This window comes from Ochotona princeps, chromosome 13, assembly GCF_030435755.1.
Source record: "Ochotona princeps isolate mOchPri1 chromosome 13, mOchPri1.hap1, whole genome shotgun sequence".
Classification (NCBI taxonomy): domain Eukaryota; kingdom Metazoa; phylum Chordata; class Mammalia; order Lagomorpha; family Ochotonidae; genus Ochotona; species Ochotona princeps.
The window spans coordinates 30,548,427-30,562,948 of record NC_080844.1 but is presented as its reverse complement, the minus strand read 5'-3'; the positions used below and the strand labels follow the sequence as shown (position 1 = coordinate 30,562,948).

At 36.5% G+C, this 14,522-nt stretch overlaps 1 protein-coding gene across 9 annotated transcripts in view; it reads left to right on the top strand.

Moving 5' to 3' along the window:
* HERC4 (HECT and RLD domain containing E3 ubiquitin protein ligase 4) overlaps positions 1 to 14,522 on the top strand; it is a 113,690-nt gene that overhangs the window by 36,973 nt on the left and 62,195 nt on the right. For 6 of the 9 annotated variants that reach the window (XM_058671691.1, XM_058671689.1, XM_058671686.1 and 3 more), the window contains 3 exons: positions 6,328 to 6,404; positions 10,192 to 10,413; positions 11,453 to 11,544. In XM_058671691.1, the coding sequence (XP_058527674.1) occupies positions 6,328 to 6,404; positions 10,192 to 10,413; positions 11,453 to 11,544 (391 nt within the window). The other 3 variants (XM_058671688.1, XM_058671692.1, XM_058671690.1) reach the window with 3 other exon arrangements.

Here is a 14,522-nt window from a genome sequence, read left to right as displayed (position 1 = left end):
AGCCTGGTTCAACTCCATCCATTGTGGTTATTTGGGAGTAAATCAGTAGATGGAAAATCTTTCATTCCCTCTCTGCTTCTGCCTTCTCTGTCTTGTCACTCTTTCTGCCTTTATAAAAGAAAGGCAAGGCAAGGCAGGGAAAGAGAAAGGGAAAAGGAAAAATCAACTCAAAATTCCTGTATGCTTCTGATGTCCCTTAGTGATGGTATTGTTGAGTGAAGAGTATTTTTCATAAATAAACTGAATTGCTTTAGTCAATCTTTATTTCTTTGAGAAAATGTAGTTAGTGGCTATCAGATGATAATATAAGGCATTCTCAGAAACAGTGAATTCACGTTCCTGACTCTGCTGCTTTATTTTTTTCCATAAGTAATTGTAAAAATGGGATTTTTAACTTAAGGTTAAAAAAAAATGTGTTGTAGGGTAGCAAGGGACTTACATGTTTGGTGTTCTAATTCAGTATTCTCAGAATCATCCATGGCAAATTTTAGAATTTATTTTTATTAGTCTCGTAAGTCACAAAAGTTTTGTTGCTGTTCACTTCTGGTATAATGAATTTAGTAATACATAGAATAGTGGGAAGAAAGATAGTTTATAAGTAATTTTTATTGAAAAGAAAGATTTACAGAGAGGAAGAGAGACAGAGAAAGATCTTCCATTCGCTGATCAGCTGTAGCTGAGTCAAAGCACAGCTATGAGCATCTTCCGGGTCTTTCACGTGGGTGCAGGGTCCCACTACTTTCCCAGGCCATTAGCAGTGAGCTGGATCAAAAGTGGGGCAACTAGGATATGAACCAGCACTCTTGGAATGCCAGTGCTTGCAGATGGAGGATTAGCCAGTTGAGCTATTGCACTGACCCCATGAAGATTTTAATACATGAAAATTTTATTTGAAGGATGCTCATAACAAATTGTTTTTGTGATTTTGTTATATTCTACTTGGATAGAAACATAAACAATAACTTGAATGACTTGGTTTAAACATCTCTGTTGTTTTTATATGTACTAAACATCTTTATTAATTGTGGCTTGTGTATGAAGGCATTTCTACTCTAACTTCAAATGTTTTTCAGAATAGATTGTTTTGAATTGTGATGTATGCATAGGAGAGATTGAAAATTCATGGAAAATGCATATTATAATTTTTGCACGAAGATAAACTTGCCTTCCCTTCGCTTCTATTTTATTTTTGATTTTGTGATACAGTTCGAAAGGCGCTGGGATTTCCCTTGCCCTCTCCCCAAACTCCCACTCCCTCCAGCTGATTTCCCCTATATTATTACAGCAGTATAGTCCTTCATAATCAGTCATAAGACCATCAGTCTGCTGTTCAAGTGTGTCCTGACATTACTGGTACAGACAATGGCAGACAGTCCAGCATCCTGTTGTCAGGATACATCCAATTGTCTTATTGGGAGTCCTTCTTTAATTTGGAAGCAGAGATGCATACTGCAGCATTTCTTCACATCTGGATACAAAAGTCTCTATTATAGAGTTACTATATATTCCCTTAAATGAGAAACAACAGGAATCAAGTTTTAAAAATTTGTAATACCATGGAGTTAAATAACATGCTACCAAATAACTAATGTGTCAATGAAGAAATAAAACAGAAAATGAAAAACGTTTTTAGAAAATGGTGCTACTGTGTGATCTATGAGTCAATGAAGAATTTAATAAGAGATAATAAACTATTTTGGAAAAATGAAAGTAAAAACCAAAATACCAAAATGCATGGATTGCAACAAAAACAGTATTGGAAGGGCTGTTGATCTTAAGTTATTCTGAAACTTATTAGTTTTAAAATTTTTACTAATTTCAAAAAAAATTTATTTTAATTTTGATTTATATGGTACAATTCTATATAGTCTGGGATTTCCCCCCAATCTCCACCCACCCCCCCGACTGATTTTCCCCATATATCACAACAGTGCATTCCTTCATAAGGAGTTACAATTCTATCAGTCTACTATTTAAGTGTGCCCCAACATTGCTGGTATATACAGTGTCAGTCTATCATCCCGTTGTCTGGATATGTCCAACACTTGTATTGGGAGTCCATCTTTTATTTTGAAGTAGGAATACATATTGCATTGTGTCTTCACATCTGAATATGGTAGAACCCACACTCCATCACTATACATTCCAATTTACATGATGATTTTGAAGTACTAGAGGAACAACAAATTATCCATAGGTATTTGTAAATCTTTGTTTTTCTGTATTTTTAAAAACTAATTTATTTGTAAAACAAGACAGAGCTACCATCCATTGATTGACTCCTGAGAAATATGCAAACTTGTGGCAGTGGGCCAGATTGAAGTTGGGAGGCAGGAAGTCAATCCAGGTCTTCCACATGGGTGACAGAGACCCAACTATTTGAGGGATCACGTATTGGCACTAAGGTGCATATTAGCAGTGGAGTCTCACACTGGTACTTGAATTCATACTTGCATTGGGGATGCTGGTGTCCTACTCAGCATCTAGGCTAGGTACTTTCTACAGACCCTTGGCTTTTACATACAACAAAAGTTAAGCCTAATTTTGATTTCTAATGTACATGGAAGCACTTGTTTCATACAGTTTTCCAACGAAATTATGGTTTATGTTTTAAAGTTCTGCTTCTTGAACATACGTAATAAAATGTCGCTGTCCTGCAGCGATGGACTTGGTGCACGGAGCTGATAATAACACGCTTGGACTACTGACTGATGATCAATAGCCAAAATTTATTAGGGGCAACAGACTTTATATGCTGAGGGTCATACAGGATTAGGGTAGAGATACTTAGTTCATCAACAGAACCATCAACTGTTTCTATGCCTTAGTTTGGAAGTCCTTTTGCCTTGTATATTACTTCTCACTCAACTGTTCTTATACAAATGATATCTCATCAGGTATACAAAAGGTGGCCATACAGTTGTTCTCATGCAAAGGATATCCAATCAGTCACACACAAGACATCCATTCAGTTGTTTATCATACAAATATTGTCCCATCAACTGTAATCCTGTGCTCGCTGACTATGGTCACTGACATATGGTCACAATGTCCTCCTACAATAAAATATGGTAATGATAATGATCCCTATGGTGTTTACCTATTTCTATGCTAAATAAACTGAGTTGACTAAATTGAGTTAACTTAGTTAAAAATAAAATTGATTTTCTTGATACTTAGTTCTAAACATAGTTTATGCTTGATTTTGTAGCATCTGAAAATTAACATTTTAGATTAGAAATTAAGGAATTTTAAAAAAGATTTACTTGGAAGGCAGAAATACAGAGAGAGATCTTCCATCTACTGGCTCAGTCTCCAAATGACTGTAATGACCAGGACTGGGTCAGGCCAAAGCCAAAAGCCAGGAGCTTCATCCCATTCTCCTATGTGCATGCAGAGATGTAAGCATTTGGGCCTTCTACCCCTGTTTTCCTACCAGGACTCAGCTGGTACTATTGATGGCATGGCTTTACCTGCTATGCCATAGTGCCAGCCCTCAGGAGTTTTTAAATTTTGTCTTGTTTTGTATTTTAATTTTCTTAAATTTGAGAGGCAGCTGGAAATGTGAAACAACTGTAGTCATTGAGAGTGTGTGCATTTATGAGTGCACCCATCTGCTAGTTCAATTCTCATATGACCCTATTTACTGGAATTGGGATCAGCACTAGCTGGCAGCTAAGAATTCCGTTTGAGTGTCACAGAAGTGGCAGTAACCTACTATGTGGTTTATTTATTTATTTGAAAGAATAAGAGACAGAAAGAGATCACCCATGCATTGGTTCACTCCCCAGATGGTCAAGATATCTGGGCCATGTCGAAGCCAGGAACCAGTAACTTCTAGATCTCCCAAATACTTTATTCACCTACCCCTACTTTTGCTCAGGACATCAGTAGGAAGCTGAATTGAAAATGAAGCAACTAGGGCACTAACTAGTGCCCACATGCCATCACAAGTGGCAGTTTTACCCACCATGCCACAGTACTGCTCTCCAAACAATATTAATGGGTGAGACAAGATTAGTTGTTAGCCTTAATTTTTCAAACCTGAAAAAGAGTTGGTGTGAAGGTTTTTCTGAAATTATTAGATAAGTTTAGCTTATTTAGGAACCAGAAAATTTCTGTCTTGCTGACAAATTAATCAATGCCTTATTTCTTAAATTTCGATTACTTTTACTGGATAAAACTCTAGTCTTTGCTAACACTTGTTGGTATTTACTTTCTTGGGACAAATGGGTTAATTTAATACTAAAGCATTTAAGACTTTACAGTTTTATCCTTTAACAATTATATACATTTCATACTGTTTACCAAGTATTAAAATAGGCACTAGTAATTTCCATGGGTATGGGTGTTAGCTACAGAACTAGCTGTTTAGCAGAGAAGACAAAGATAAAATGCATAAGGACACTACTAGTTAGTAGTGATCTGTGCGGTGGAGGGGAAAAAAGCGTGCTATGAGAATAGCTTTGAAATGTTACAGTTGATCTTTTAAATTGGACTTGATGCCTGAATAATTGTTCCTTTGATACTTGAGTAAAGTGAACAAGTCAATGTATAATGTGTCTAGCCTGGATAAGTAATAGCAGTAAATATTAAGTAACCTCACAGCTGCACGTGTCCCTGTGTTTTTCACTTTTGCATTGCCAATATTTGGTTCTGCTATTGTAGAAAAATGGCATTTTGTTACATCTGAAAATTTGCAGATATACTGGATCCTGCTAATTTGTTGGATTCTGCTAAATTGTAGCAGTATAACTCAGGTTTTATAATTAAGAACATAAATCCACTAAATAAAATTATTTTAAATATAGCAGTATGGAATTAGAGTAACTCTCATTTTTCCTGCTCAAAATTTGATTTGCTGAAGCTGCCTCCTGAAAATCATGGGTATCTGCACTCTGGTCAGGACTTGCTTTGGAATCTCATATGGCAAAATCAGGTCAGGTGGCAGTATCAGGTAAAGGGAAACAAGAAACGCATTGTTTCCTCCTCTCTCCCTCCCTTTTTTTTTCTTTTTCTCCCCCAAAGATTAACTTTATTTATTTGGAAGTTAGATAGAGGGAGAAAGAGAGCTCTTTTGTTTGCTAGTTCCCTCTCCAAATGGCCACGGTGATCTTGGCTGGGCCAGGTTGAAGCTGTGAGCCTGGAACTCTATCCCAATCTCCCAAATGGGTCCCAAGGGCTGAGGTACTTGGGCTACCTTCTGCAGCGGTGTCTGGATCCATTAGCAAGGAGTTGAATCAGAAGTGGAATAACTGAGTCTCAAGACTTCAGTTACTTCAGATGCCTGGCCAACATTGCAGGCAGAAGTTTAGTACACTATGTCACAGCACTGACTCTCCTTTTTTCTGAAACTTTTTTGTTAAAAAAAGATAGAGCTCTTCCATCTGCTAGTTCACTCCTTAAATGTCTGCAGCACATAGGGCTATAGTTGAAGCCAGGAGCAAAGAGTTCCATCTGTATCTCTTTGTGGATTGCTGGAACCCAGGTGCTGCTTTCCCAGGCGCATTAGCCGGAGGCTGGATCAGTAGAGTAGCTGGCACTCTGGTATGTAATGCTGGCACCACAGTGACTTACCCTATTGCATCACAATGCTGACCCTTCTTGAAAACATTCAGGGAAAACAGTAGAATGACCAGGTGGAAAGGAAATTTGTAAGATGCTGGGATTCTTATATAAAGTTCGTTGATGTGTGTAATTTTTAAAAATGGAATTTTAGAATTGCATTGCAGTATGGAAAACAGAAAAGTAAGAGGAAAATATTAAAAGTGTCTGGACAGAATGCAAGATGACAGCACATTAGTGATCACCATAAATGTGAGTTAAAAAGAGTATACTCAGATATAAGCAGAAGAGTAGCTTAAAAGGATAGATTTCCTAATGTGTACATTGGGAAAACATAGGGATTCCAATGTATTACTAAGGAAAATGATAAAATGTGTGTTACACTAGGCAAAACATGCATTTTAGACAAATTTTTTTTACAATTATGTTTAATTCTCTAAGCTAAAGATAATTTTAAAATTTTTTTCATTTATTAAAAATGTCTGAATAAGTTCTCTGAGAACTATAAGTGTGAGCATAGTTCACTTTGCTGTTAAATATTTTCATGGTATTCTTGCATCACACCTTCAATTTTTCCATATCTAAATCTTGTTTGCTGATTTCAGAATAAAATTGGGTTTGTGTGGAAAAAAATTGGCATTCCCTGCTACGTCAGTAACGTACTTGAAAGTAGTAGTTGGTCAAGAAATTGCATAAGTGAGCACTATTTGAGATCCATTTTTAAATGAAATTGACTGATCCTGTTCTCTTCTTAATTTCTAGGAATATTAAAAGTTTGTCAGATATCCAGATAGTACAAGTTGCTTGTGGTTATTATCATTCACTAGCACTTTCTAAAGGTAAGCATTGTTTTCCTTTCTTTAAGCTTTAGTATTTGGTCCTTTAATTGATCTGAAAATTCTCTAGCTTTATTTTTTTCCAAGGTTGTCCCACTCCTTTTCCTTCTCCTCCTTTTCCCTGTACCACATCAAATAAACTGCTGGGAATTTGGTTGGGATTGCATTGTTTAATTTTTGAGAAAAATGCAGTATCTAGTCTTTCAACCACTACTTTTGATTTTAAAAAAGCCAAAAAACAATAACATAGTTTTCCTGAAGCTGTGAGCCAGGAATTCAATCCATGTTTCTCAAATCGGGTCATAGAAACCAGCTAATTGAGATGTCACCTGCTCTTCTCCCAGGTGCACAATAGCAGAAAGGTTGAGTTGGGATTAGAAAGTCTGGATTTGAATTTAGACATTCTGATAATGGTAAGTGGTATCCCAAGCAGCACTTATCTGCTATGTCAAACTTCGTATCTGACTATTTTTATTATTGAACAATGTATAGCACTTCATTTGCTTAAGTCTCCTTTTAATTTTTCTCTTTAGAATTTTGTTTCATAAGTAGACATATCTTGTGTTAGATTTTTCCTAGTTTTTTTTTGTTGTGAATGGTGTAAATTTTGTTTATTATACACATTTACTTTTTCTATCTCGTTTCTCCCTAAACAATTATAAGGTATTCCTTTGTAGGTTATGAAGGTTGCTTCCTCAATCTCATTTAATTTTACAACTTTTTATGTGTAAAATAGTAAGTGGCTAGAGACGTAATTAGCTTTGTATTCACATTGTACTGATTTAATTTCCTCAGATCAGCTAAAAATTTAAAATTTAAAAATTTGTATAGAGGTGGCTGTGTGTTTGTTTTTACCATAAAAATAAATTTTAACAGTTCTGTTAACTATTTTCTATGTTAAGTGCCAAGTGAGGCCTACTGTGAGGAAAACACTGGGCTAGAACTGTAAGGGAAGCACAGATTTTTCAGAAACAATTTCAGGGGCCTGGCATGATAGCCTAGCGGCTAAAGTTCTCATATGGACACTGATTCGTGTCCCAGTGACCCCGCTTTCCATCCAGCTCTCTGCTTTTGACCTGGGAAAGCATTAGAGGAAGGCCCAAAGCCTTGGGACCCTGCACCTGTGCAGGAGACCCAGAAGAGGCTCTTGACTCCTGGTTCTTTGCTTTGGATCAGCTCAGCTCTGGCTGTTGCAGCCACTTGGGGAGTGAATCAACAGATGAAAGAGCTTCCTCTCTGTCTCTCCTCCTCTCTTTCCAATTAAAATAAAAATTTTTTTAAAGATGCAATTTTAGGGACCACATAGTCCATTGGAAGAAGCAGATATCCAAATAAATGTGAATTTTAATTTGAGAGGTAGTTAGTCACAGAGAATAAGAGAAACACACACACACACACACACACACACACACACACACACACACACACACACACACACACACACACACACACACACACACAGACACCAGTAGCTGTGACTGGGATGAGGCTAGAATCAGAACCAGAAAGACAATGCAGGTTTCCTATACAGGTGGCAGGAATCCAGTTTCGTAAGTCATCATTATTGCTTCCCTGGTCTGTGATGGCAAGAAGCTGCAGTTAGAAACAGGCATTCCAGTGTGGCGCAGGTGTCTTATCCACAAGCTAAATAAATACATGCTCTAAAAATACATATTGTTTGGATCAAGATCAAAATATAAAGTTTTGAGAGTTGTAATTGGTAGATTATAAGATAAGGCAGATACTGGTATTTTATGACATCTTGAGAAAGATTAGAATTCATTAAGAATTGGAGAAATGAGTGATGTAAGAGTTAGTGTTAAGACAGTGGAATGTTATATTGGAATATTGGCAAGTACTTTCACATAGATATTTCATGGCTATAGGAGGTAAACTTCAGTTGAGGTCAAAGATAAGACTGAAGTCTATTACGAAGACTCTGAAAGTCATATTAAGGGATTTGGACCTCTGAGGCAGTGGAGAACATGTCTTCACTGTGTATTCTTGGTGGTTGATTTGCCTTCAGTTTTGCTATTTTGATAGCTAGGTTCAACATAAATTTAAACTCAATTTTTACTAATTTCAATATGTTACCTTCTTTTTTTTTTTTTTTTTTTGCCTTGAACCTTCTTCGGCTTCATACTGTAGGTAGTGTATTTGTTATTTCATGTTTTTTTGAGCATTTTACTATGAGCTGGATATACCACAAGGTATAGTATGTAGTTCACTACTAACCATTATGGAAGTCATACATACGTAATAATATGTAATTATATGCTAGACTACTTTCCCAGGCACATTAGCAGGAAGGACTCATCAGCACTTCTGTACTGGGATACTAGTGTCACAGATATGGCTAATATGGTGCGCCACATTGGCAAGCCTACAAGCTTACTATTTTTAAGCGTGTATTACTTTATAGTACAATTTCTTTAAAAATTATCAGCTTAATATTAGTTGATTTACAGTAAATAATGTCTGAAATTACAAGAGTGGCAATGAGAAACATAAGTGATGAATTGACTATTACAGAAACCAGTAAGGTGGTGCCGAATGAATTGATTTGCATACATTTTGAAAAGTTTGATGTATTTGAAATACGAACAAGAAGAGATACCTTCTGTCCACTTGTTCACTCCCCAAATAGCTACAGTGGCTGTAGCTGGACCAGATTAACACCAGGAGCCAGGAACTTCTTGCAGGTCTCCCATGTGGCCGCCCTCTGTTATTTTCTTGAGCATATTAGCAGTAGGTTGAGTTGACGTGAATCAGTTTGGACTCAAAACAGCATTCACATAGTGTGCCAGCATTCAGGTGGTTTTTTAACATGATATGCCACAGAACTGATCCCCATACTTTTTTTTTTGAAAAGAAAATAAGAGAGGTGTATAACTTGGTGGATTGGTTGGATCTATGTGAAGTAAGCAGAGGGGGATATTATTGACAACTCCTTAAGTTTGACTTGTGGTATTGAATCAATTGTTAATATCATTTGCTAAAGTGAGGAACATTTGAAAAGAGGTCCAAATATGGTAGGGTAGGTTTTGAGTCATGATGAATTTGAATTGCCTCTGAAATATCCATGTATAGGTGTGTGGTAAACTGAGTTAAATGGGTTTACTGGCCAAGAGAAGCCTGGACCAGTGATAAGATTTCCAGTGTGGTCAGTATGAGTGCCTTTTGGGAACAATTTAGGATAAAAGTGAGATGAGGATTATTAAAGAGTTCATTGGGCCTGGCGCGTAGTGTAGCGGTTAAAGTCCTCGCCTTGAGCGCCAGGATCCCATATGGGCACCGGTTCTAATCCTGGTGGCCCCGCTTCCCATCCAGCTCCTTGCTTGTGACCTGGGAGACAATTGAAGCTTTGGGACCCTGCACACACCAGGGAGACCCGGAAGAAGCTCCTGGCTCCTGGCTTCAGATCAGCTCAGCCCCAGCCGTTGCAGCCACTTGGGGAGTGAACCATTGGACGCAAGATTTTCCTGTCTCTCCTCATCTCTGTGTATATCTGCCTTTCCAATAATAAATATATATATGGATCTTTAAAAAAAAAGAGTTCATTGTTGAGGAATATATTGAGGTGAGATTATATGCTGGCTATGTGGCTCACTCGTTCACCAGTGTAGGAATACAGAATGTTTTTCTAGCTGTTGTATTTAAGAAATAAACTTAATTGCTATGGAGTATTTTTTTTTTATGTAGTTAAAGGAAGAATCTCCAAGAATATAGATTCTAAAATACATTTTTTTGTGTAAGAAAAATATTAAGTTTTGTGGTTTTTGTTTTTCAGCAAGTGAAGTCTTCTGTTGGGGACAGAATAAATATGGCCAGCTGGGTTTAGGCGTTGACTGTAAAAAGCAGACTTCACCACAGCTGATAAAGTCTTTGCTTGGAATCCCCTTCATGCAAGTTGCTGCAGGAGGAGCCCATAGTTTTGTACTGACTCTTTCTGGAGCTATCTTTGGATGGGGACGCAACAAATTTGGTCAATTGGGTCTCAATGATGAAAATGGTAGGTTGTCATTATTTGCAGTTTAAATATATTTTTGAAAGATGATCATTTTAGTTGCATTAGTGCTTCTTATGTATCAAAGATATAACCATATCTGTCTTTGTAAAGAGTGGTGATGGAATGTTAATTTAAAAATTTAATTTGTTGAAAATATTTTTAGAGAATTGTGAGAAAAATTACTCTTTTTTTCATAAAATTTGGGAAATATATCTGAACAAAATGATGTTGGGTGTTCATTAAAAAGTAATCTGAAAACATTACTCAAAGTTTTGTTTGGTAACTAGTGTTCTATTATTGGCCATCATCAGTGAAACAAAGCTGAAATTATTCTAGGGGAGCAAATTGAAGCATCGTTCTTTCAAATTTTTTATTTTAAGAAAATATTTAAAAGATGTTATTTCTTAAATCTTCAGTTGTTTTAAGAGTGATGTTAGAGTTTTGCAAATATATTTTGAATCTAAATAAAGATTTGTGCCTGCTTGAAACAGTGAATATCTTGGAATTTACTTTTCATAACTCTATTAGGTTAAATGTTGGTATTTCACCTACAGAAATTATTTTTATAAAGTTGGAAGTAATTGCAATAACTGCAACAGACAGAAATTCTCAGAATGAAAAAATTTTTATGTAAAAACAGCAGTGGCATGTTAGAATATATTTCTGCTACAAAAATAGCAGGAAGTATAAGTTTTAGTCCATTAAGTAGGATTCTGTGAGCATAATAATAATGATCACAAAGTCAGGAGAAAGCATGATGTGAGTATAAAGAAAATTTGAAGCAGTTAAATAGATTTGAAATTCATTATTTGCTGAATCTCGTGCAGGTTGGTATATAAAGTGTTAAAAACTGTTTTTACTTTTATTGCAATTGGTGGCTAGGTAGGCCTGGATACCCAGGTTAGGCTTGCAACAAAAAATTATGTTACAGTGAAAATTATTTCATTACTGCTGTTTATTGAGCTTAGGAAGCTGTGAAGGAAACATATTACAAGAGTTTTAATTTTGAAATATGGTTAATGTTTCTTTTTGGAATTTACAGATAGATATGTTCCTAATTTACTAAAGTCATTAAGATCTCAGAAAATAGTTTATATTTGTTGTGGAGAAGATCATACTGCTACCCTAACCAAGGTATTGTGCTCCTAAAGCTTTATTACTTATAGTGGTTATTTTAAAATTGCTGAATGTTTTCATGTTCACATTAAGGCTTTAAGTTTTTGGTGTTTCAAAAATAACTTGGGGAATGAAACAAAAATAACTTGAGGGAAAAAGATCTAGATTACTGTTTATTTTTTAAAATAATTTACCTGAATTTTCATCTTTTTATGTAATGAAATGTGTAGTCTAGTCACTGTTCAGTTTTTAAATTTCATATGGAATATTTCCTGCAGTTTTAATAAAATCTATTTTGATTTGTCAGACTTACCATTCTGTCTTAATTCCATTTGTATTGTAAAGCTCTACATTATTTGAGTTTATAAACATAATTTAAAAATTCTATACTTAGTCTCTTGTTGAATTTTAGTCTGACAAGATTTGTTGTTAGTCATTGTGAAATGTAATGAACTCAAAGCATTTATAAAATATTACCAATTGTAATGTATAAATTTTAAATATTTCATAGTTTTTGCCTTTTTAATAAGGAAATCTTACTGTCCCTACTGATCATATTACCATATTTTATTGATGATACTTTTCAAATTTTAAATGTAGGTACTAAAGTCTTATTTATATTGATAGGTTAAAAAATAGAGAAATATTCTGGTAACTAATTTTGTGTGATAAACTAATTTAACAAGGCTTCAAATTTAGCCTTTCAAATAATCATTCATCTTAATTTTTAAGAAATACTATGTGAGGCAAAGAGACACATAAGAGAATAATAGCATAGCCTGGGGGAGATGGCTTTTTTTAAATTGTTTTTATTGGAAAGCCAGATTTACAGGGAGAGAGAGGAAAAACAAAGATCTTCCATTTGCTGGTTCACTCTCTTCGTGGCCACAATGAAGGTGAGCTGATCTGAAACCAGGAGCTTTTTTTTTTTATTATTTTTTTTTATTTTTTTTAATTAATATTTAGCATTATGTGACAGTTTCATAGGCTTTGGGACTCCCCCTCCCCCTCCCCATCCCCTCCCCCCTGGTGGATTCCTCCACCTTTATGCAGCATTACAGTTCAAATTCTTTAGTATATGTGCTGCCGAAGCGAGCACACCAGGAGCTTTTTGTAGGTATCCAATGTAGGTGCAGGGTCCCAAGGCCTTGGGCCATCTTCGACATTTTTCCCAAGCCACAAACAGAGAGTTGGATGGGAAGTGGAGCAGCCAAAGCATGAAGGACAAACTGGCACCCATATGGGATCCCGGCAGATACAGCAAGGATTTAGCCACTGGGCCAGGAGATGGCTCTAGTCTGTTGGTTCATTCACCAAAAAGCTCCCATGGAAAGGGACTGGGTCAGCTAGAGCCAAGAACTTAATCCAGTTCTCCCGCATAAAATACAGCTGCTTTATTTTTCAGTACTACTTACTGTGGTTTGCATTCATGGGTTTTTAATTCTAGGCATTCCAGTTTGGGACATAGTATTTTTTTTTTTTTTGGTTAAAGATTTATTATTTATTTTTATTGCTAAGTCAGATATATAGAGAGGAGGAGAGGCATAGAGAGGAAGACCTTCCATCCGATGATTCACTCCTCAAGTGACCGCAATGGCTGGTGCTGCGCCGATCCGAAGCCAGGAGCCAGGCACCTCCTCCAGGTCTCCCATGAGGGTGCAGGATCCCAAAGCTTTGGACTGTCCTGGACTGCTTTCCCAGGCCACAAGCAGGGAGCTGGATGGGAAGTGGGGCAGCCGGGACCAGAACTGGCGCCCATATGGGATCCTGGCGCATTCAAGGCGAGGACTTTAACCGCTAGGCCATTGCGCTGGGCCCGATGGTATCTTTTTTTTTTTTTTTTTTTAAGATTTATTTATTTTCAAATCTAAAGGTAGATTTACAGAGAGAAGGAAAGGCAGAGAGAAAGATCTTCTGTCTGCTGGTTTACTCCCCAAGTGACTAAAAAGGCTGGAACTGAGCCGATTCAAAGCCAGGAGCCTCTTCTGGGTCTCCTATGTGGTTGCAGGGTCCCAAGGTTTTGGGTCATCCTCTACTGCTTTCCCAGGCCAAAAGCAGGGAGCTGGATGAGAAGTGAAGCATCCAGGACATGAACCAGTGCCTATATGGGATCCCAGCACAAGCAAGGATTTAACCAGTAGGCTAGATGGCCACCCGTTATCCAGGTTGGGCAAGACAGCAGAGGAAGGCCCAGAACCGCATAGCGGATCCAGGGAGGTTCTGGGTTCCTGGCTTCAGATTGTCCCAATCTTGGCCAGCGGGTCCTTTTGGGAAGTGAAGCAGTGGATGAAAGATCTTTGTGTCTGTCCTTCTCTTTGTAAATTTGCCTTTCAAATACAAATAAAGGTTAAAAAACAAAAAGATGTATTAGGGTTAAGCAATCAGCAGTTATATCATTTGAAACTATGGTATTTGTAGCTTAAGGTAAAGCAATTAGTGGAAAACTGTAGGAATTAAGTTTAAATGCTGTAATTTGAGTCACAGATATTAATATGACTTTGTTTTTCTCCTTCCAAATAGTATGTTTGGTTTGTAATTTGTTATGGTCACTGCAAGGTCCTAGTAATACTCCATGTGCAATCTAGAAGTAATGAGCATGTTTTCTTTGGTATACTTCTCCATCAAAACAAAGCAGTATTCTTGTTTTTATTTATTTATTTTTAGTTATGGAGTTTTTTTATTTTTATTTTTATTGTATTTACCAAAGCAGTATTCTTGGAGAAAAGTTTAGCTTCATGGTCTAGGGGCAAAAAATAAAGTGTAAGGACAACTTTAGATATTTAATGATACAGAAAAGCAAAGATTACTAGGGTCCAATCAAGATAATCTGAAGGCATTTTCAGCACATATAAAAAAGAAATAATAATTGCAAAAATGGACGAAATAATTTCGTGAGTTCATGATGATCTTCCATTCTTCTGGTATTAGTTCAAACAAAATGCATTGCTTACCTTTGGAAGTTGTTAGAATAACTCTTCAGAAGAAATAGGGAGAAA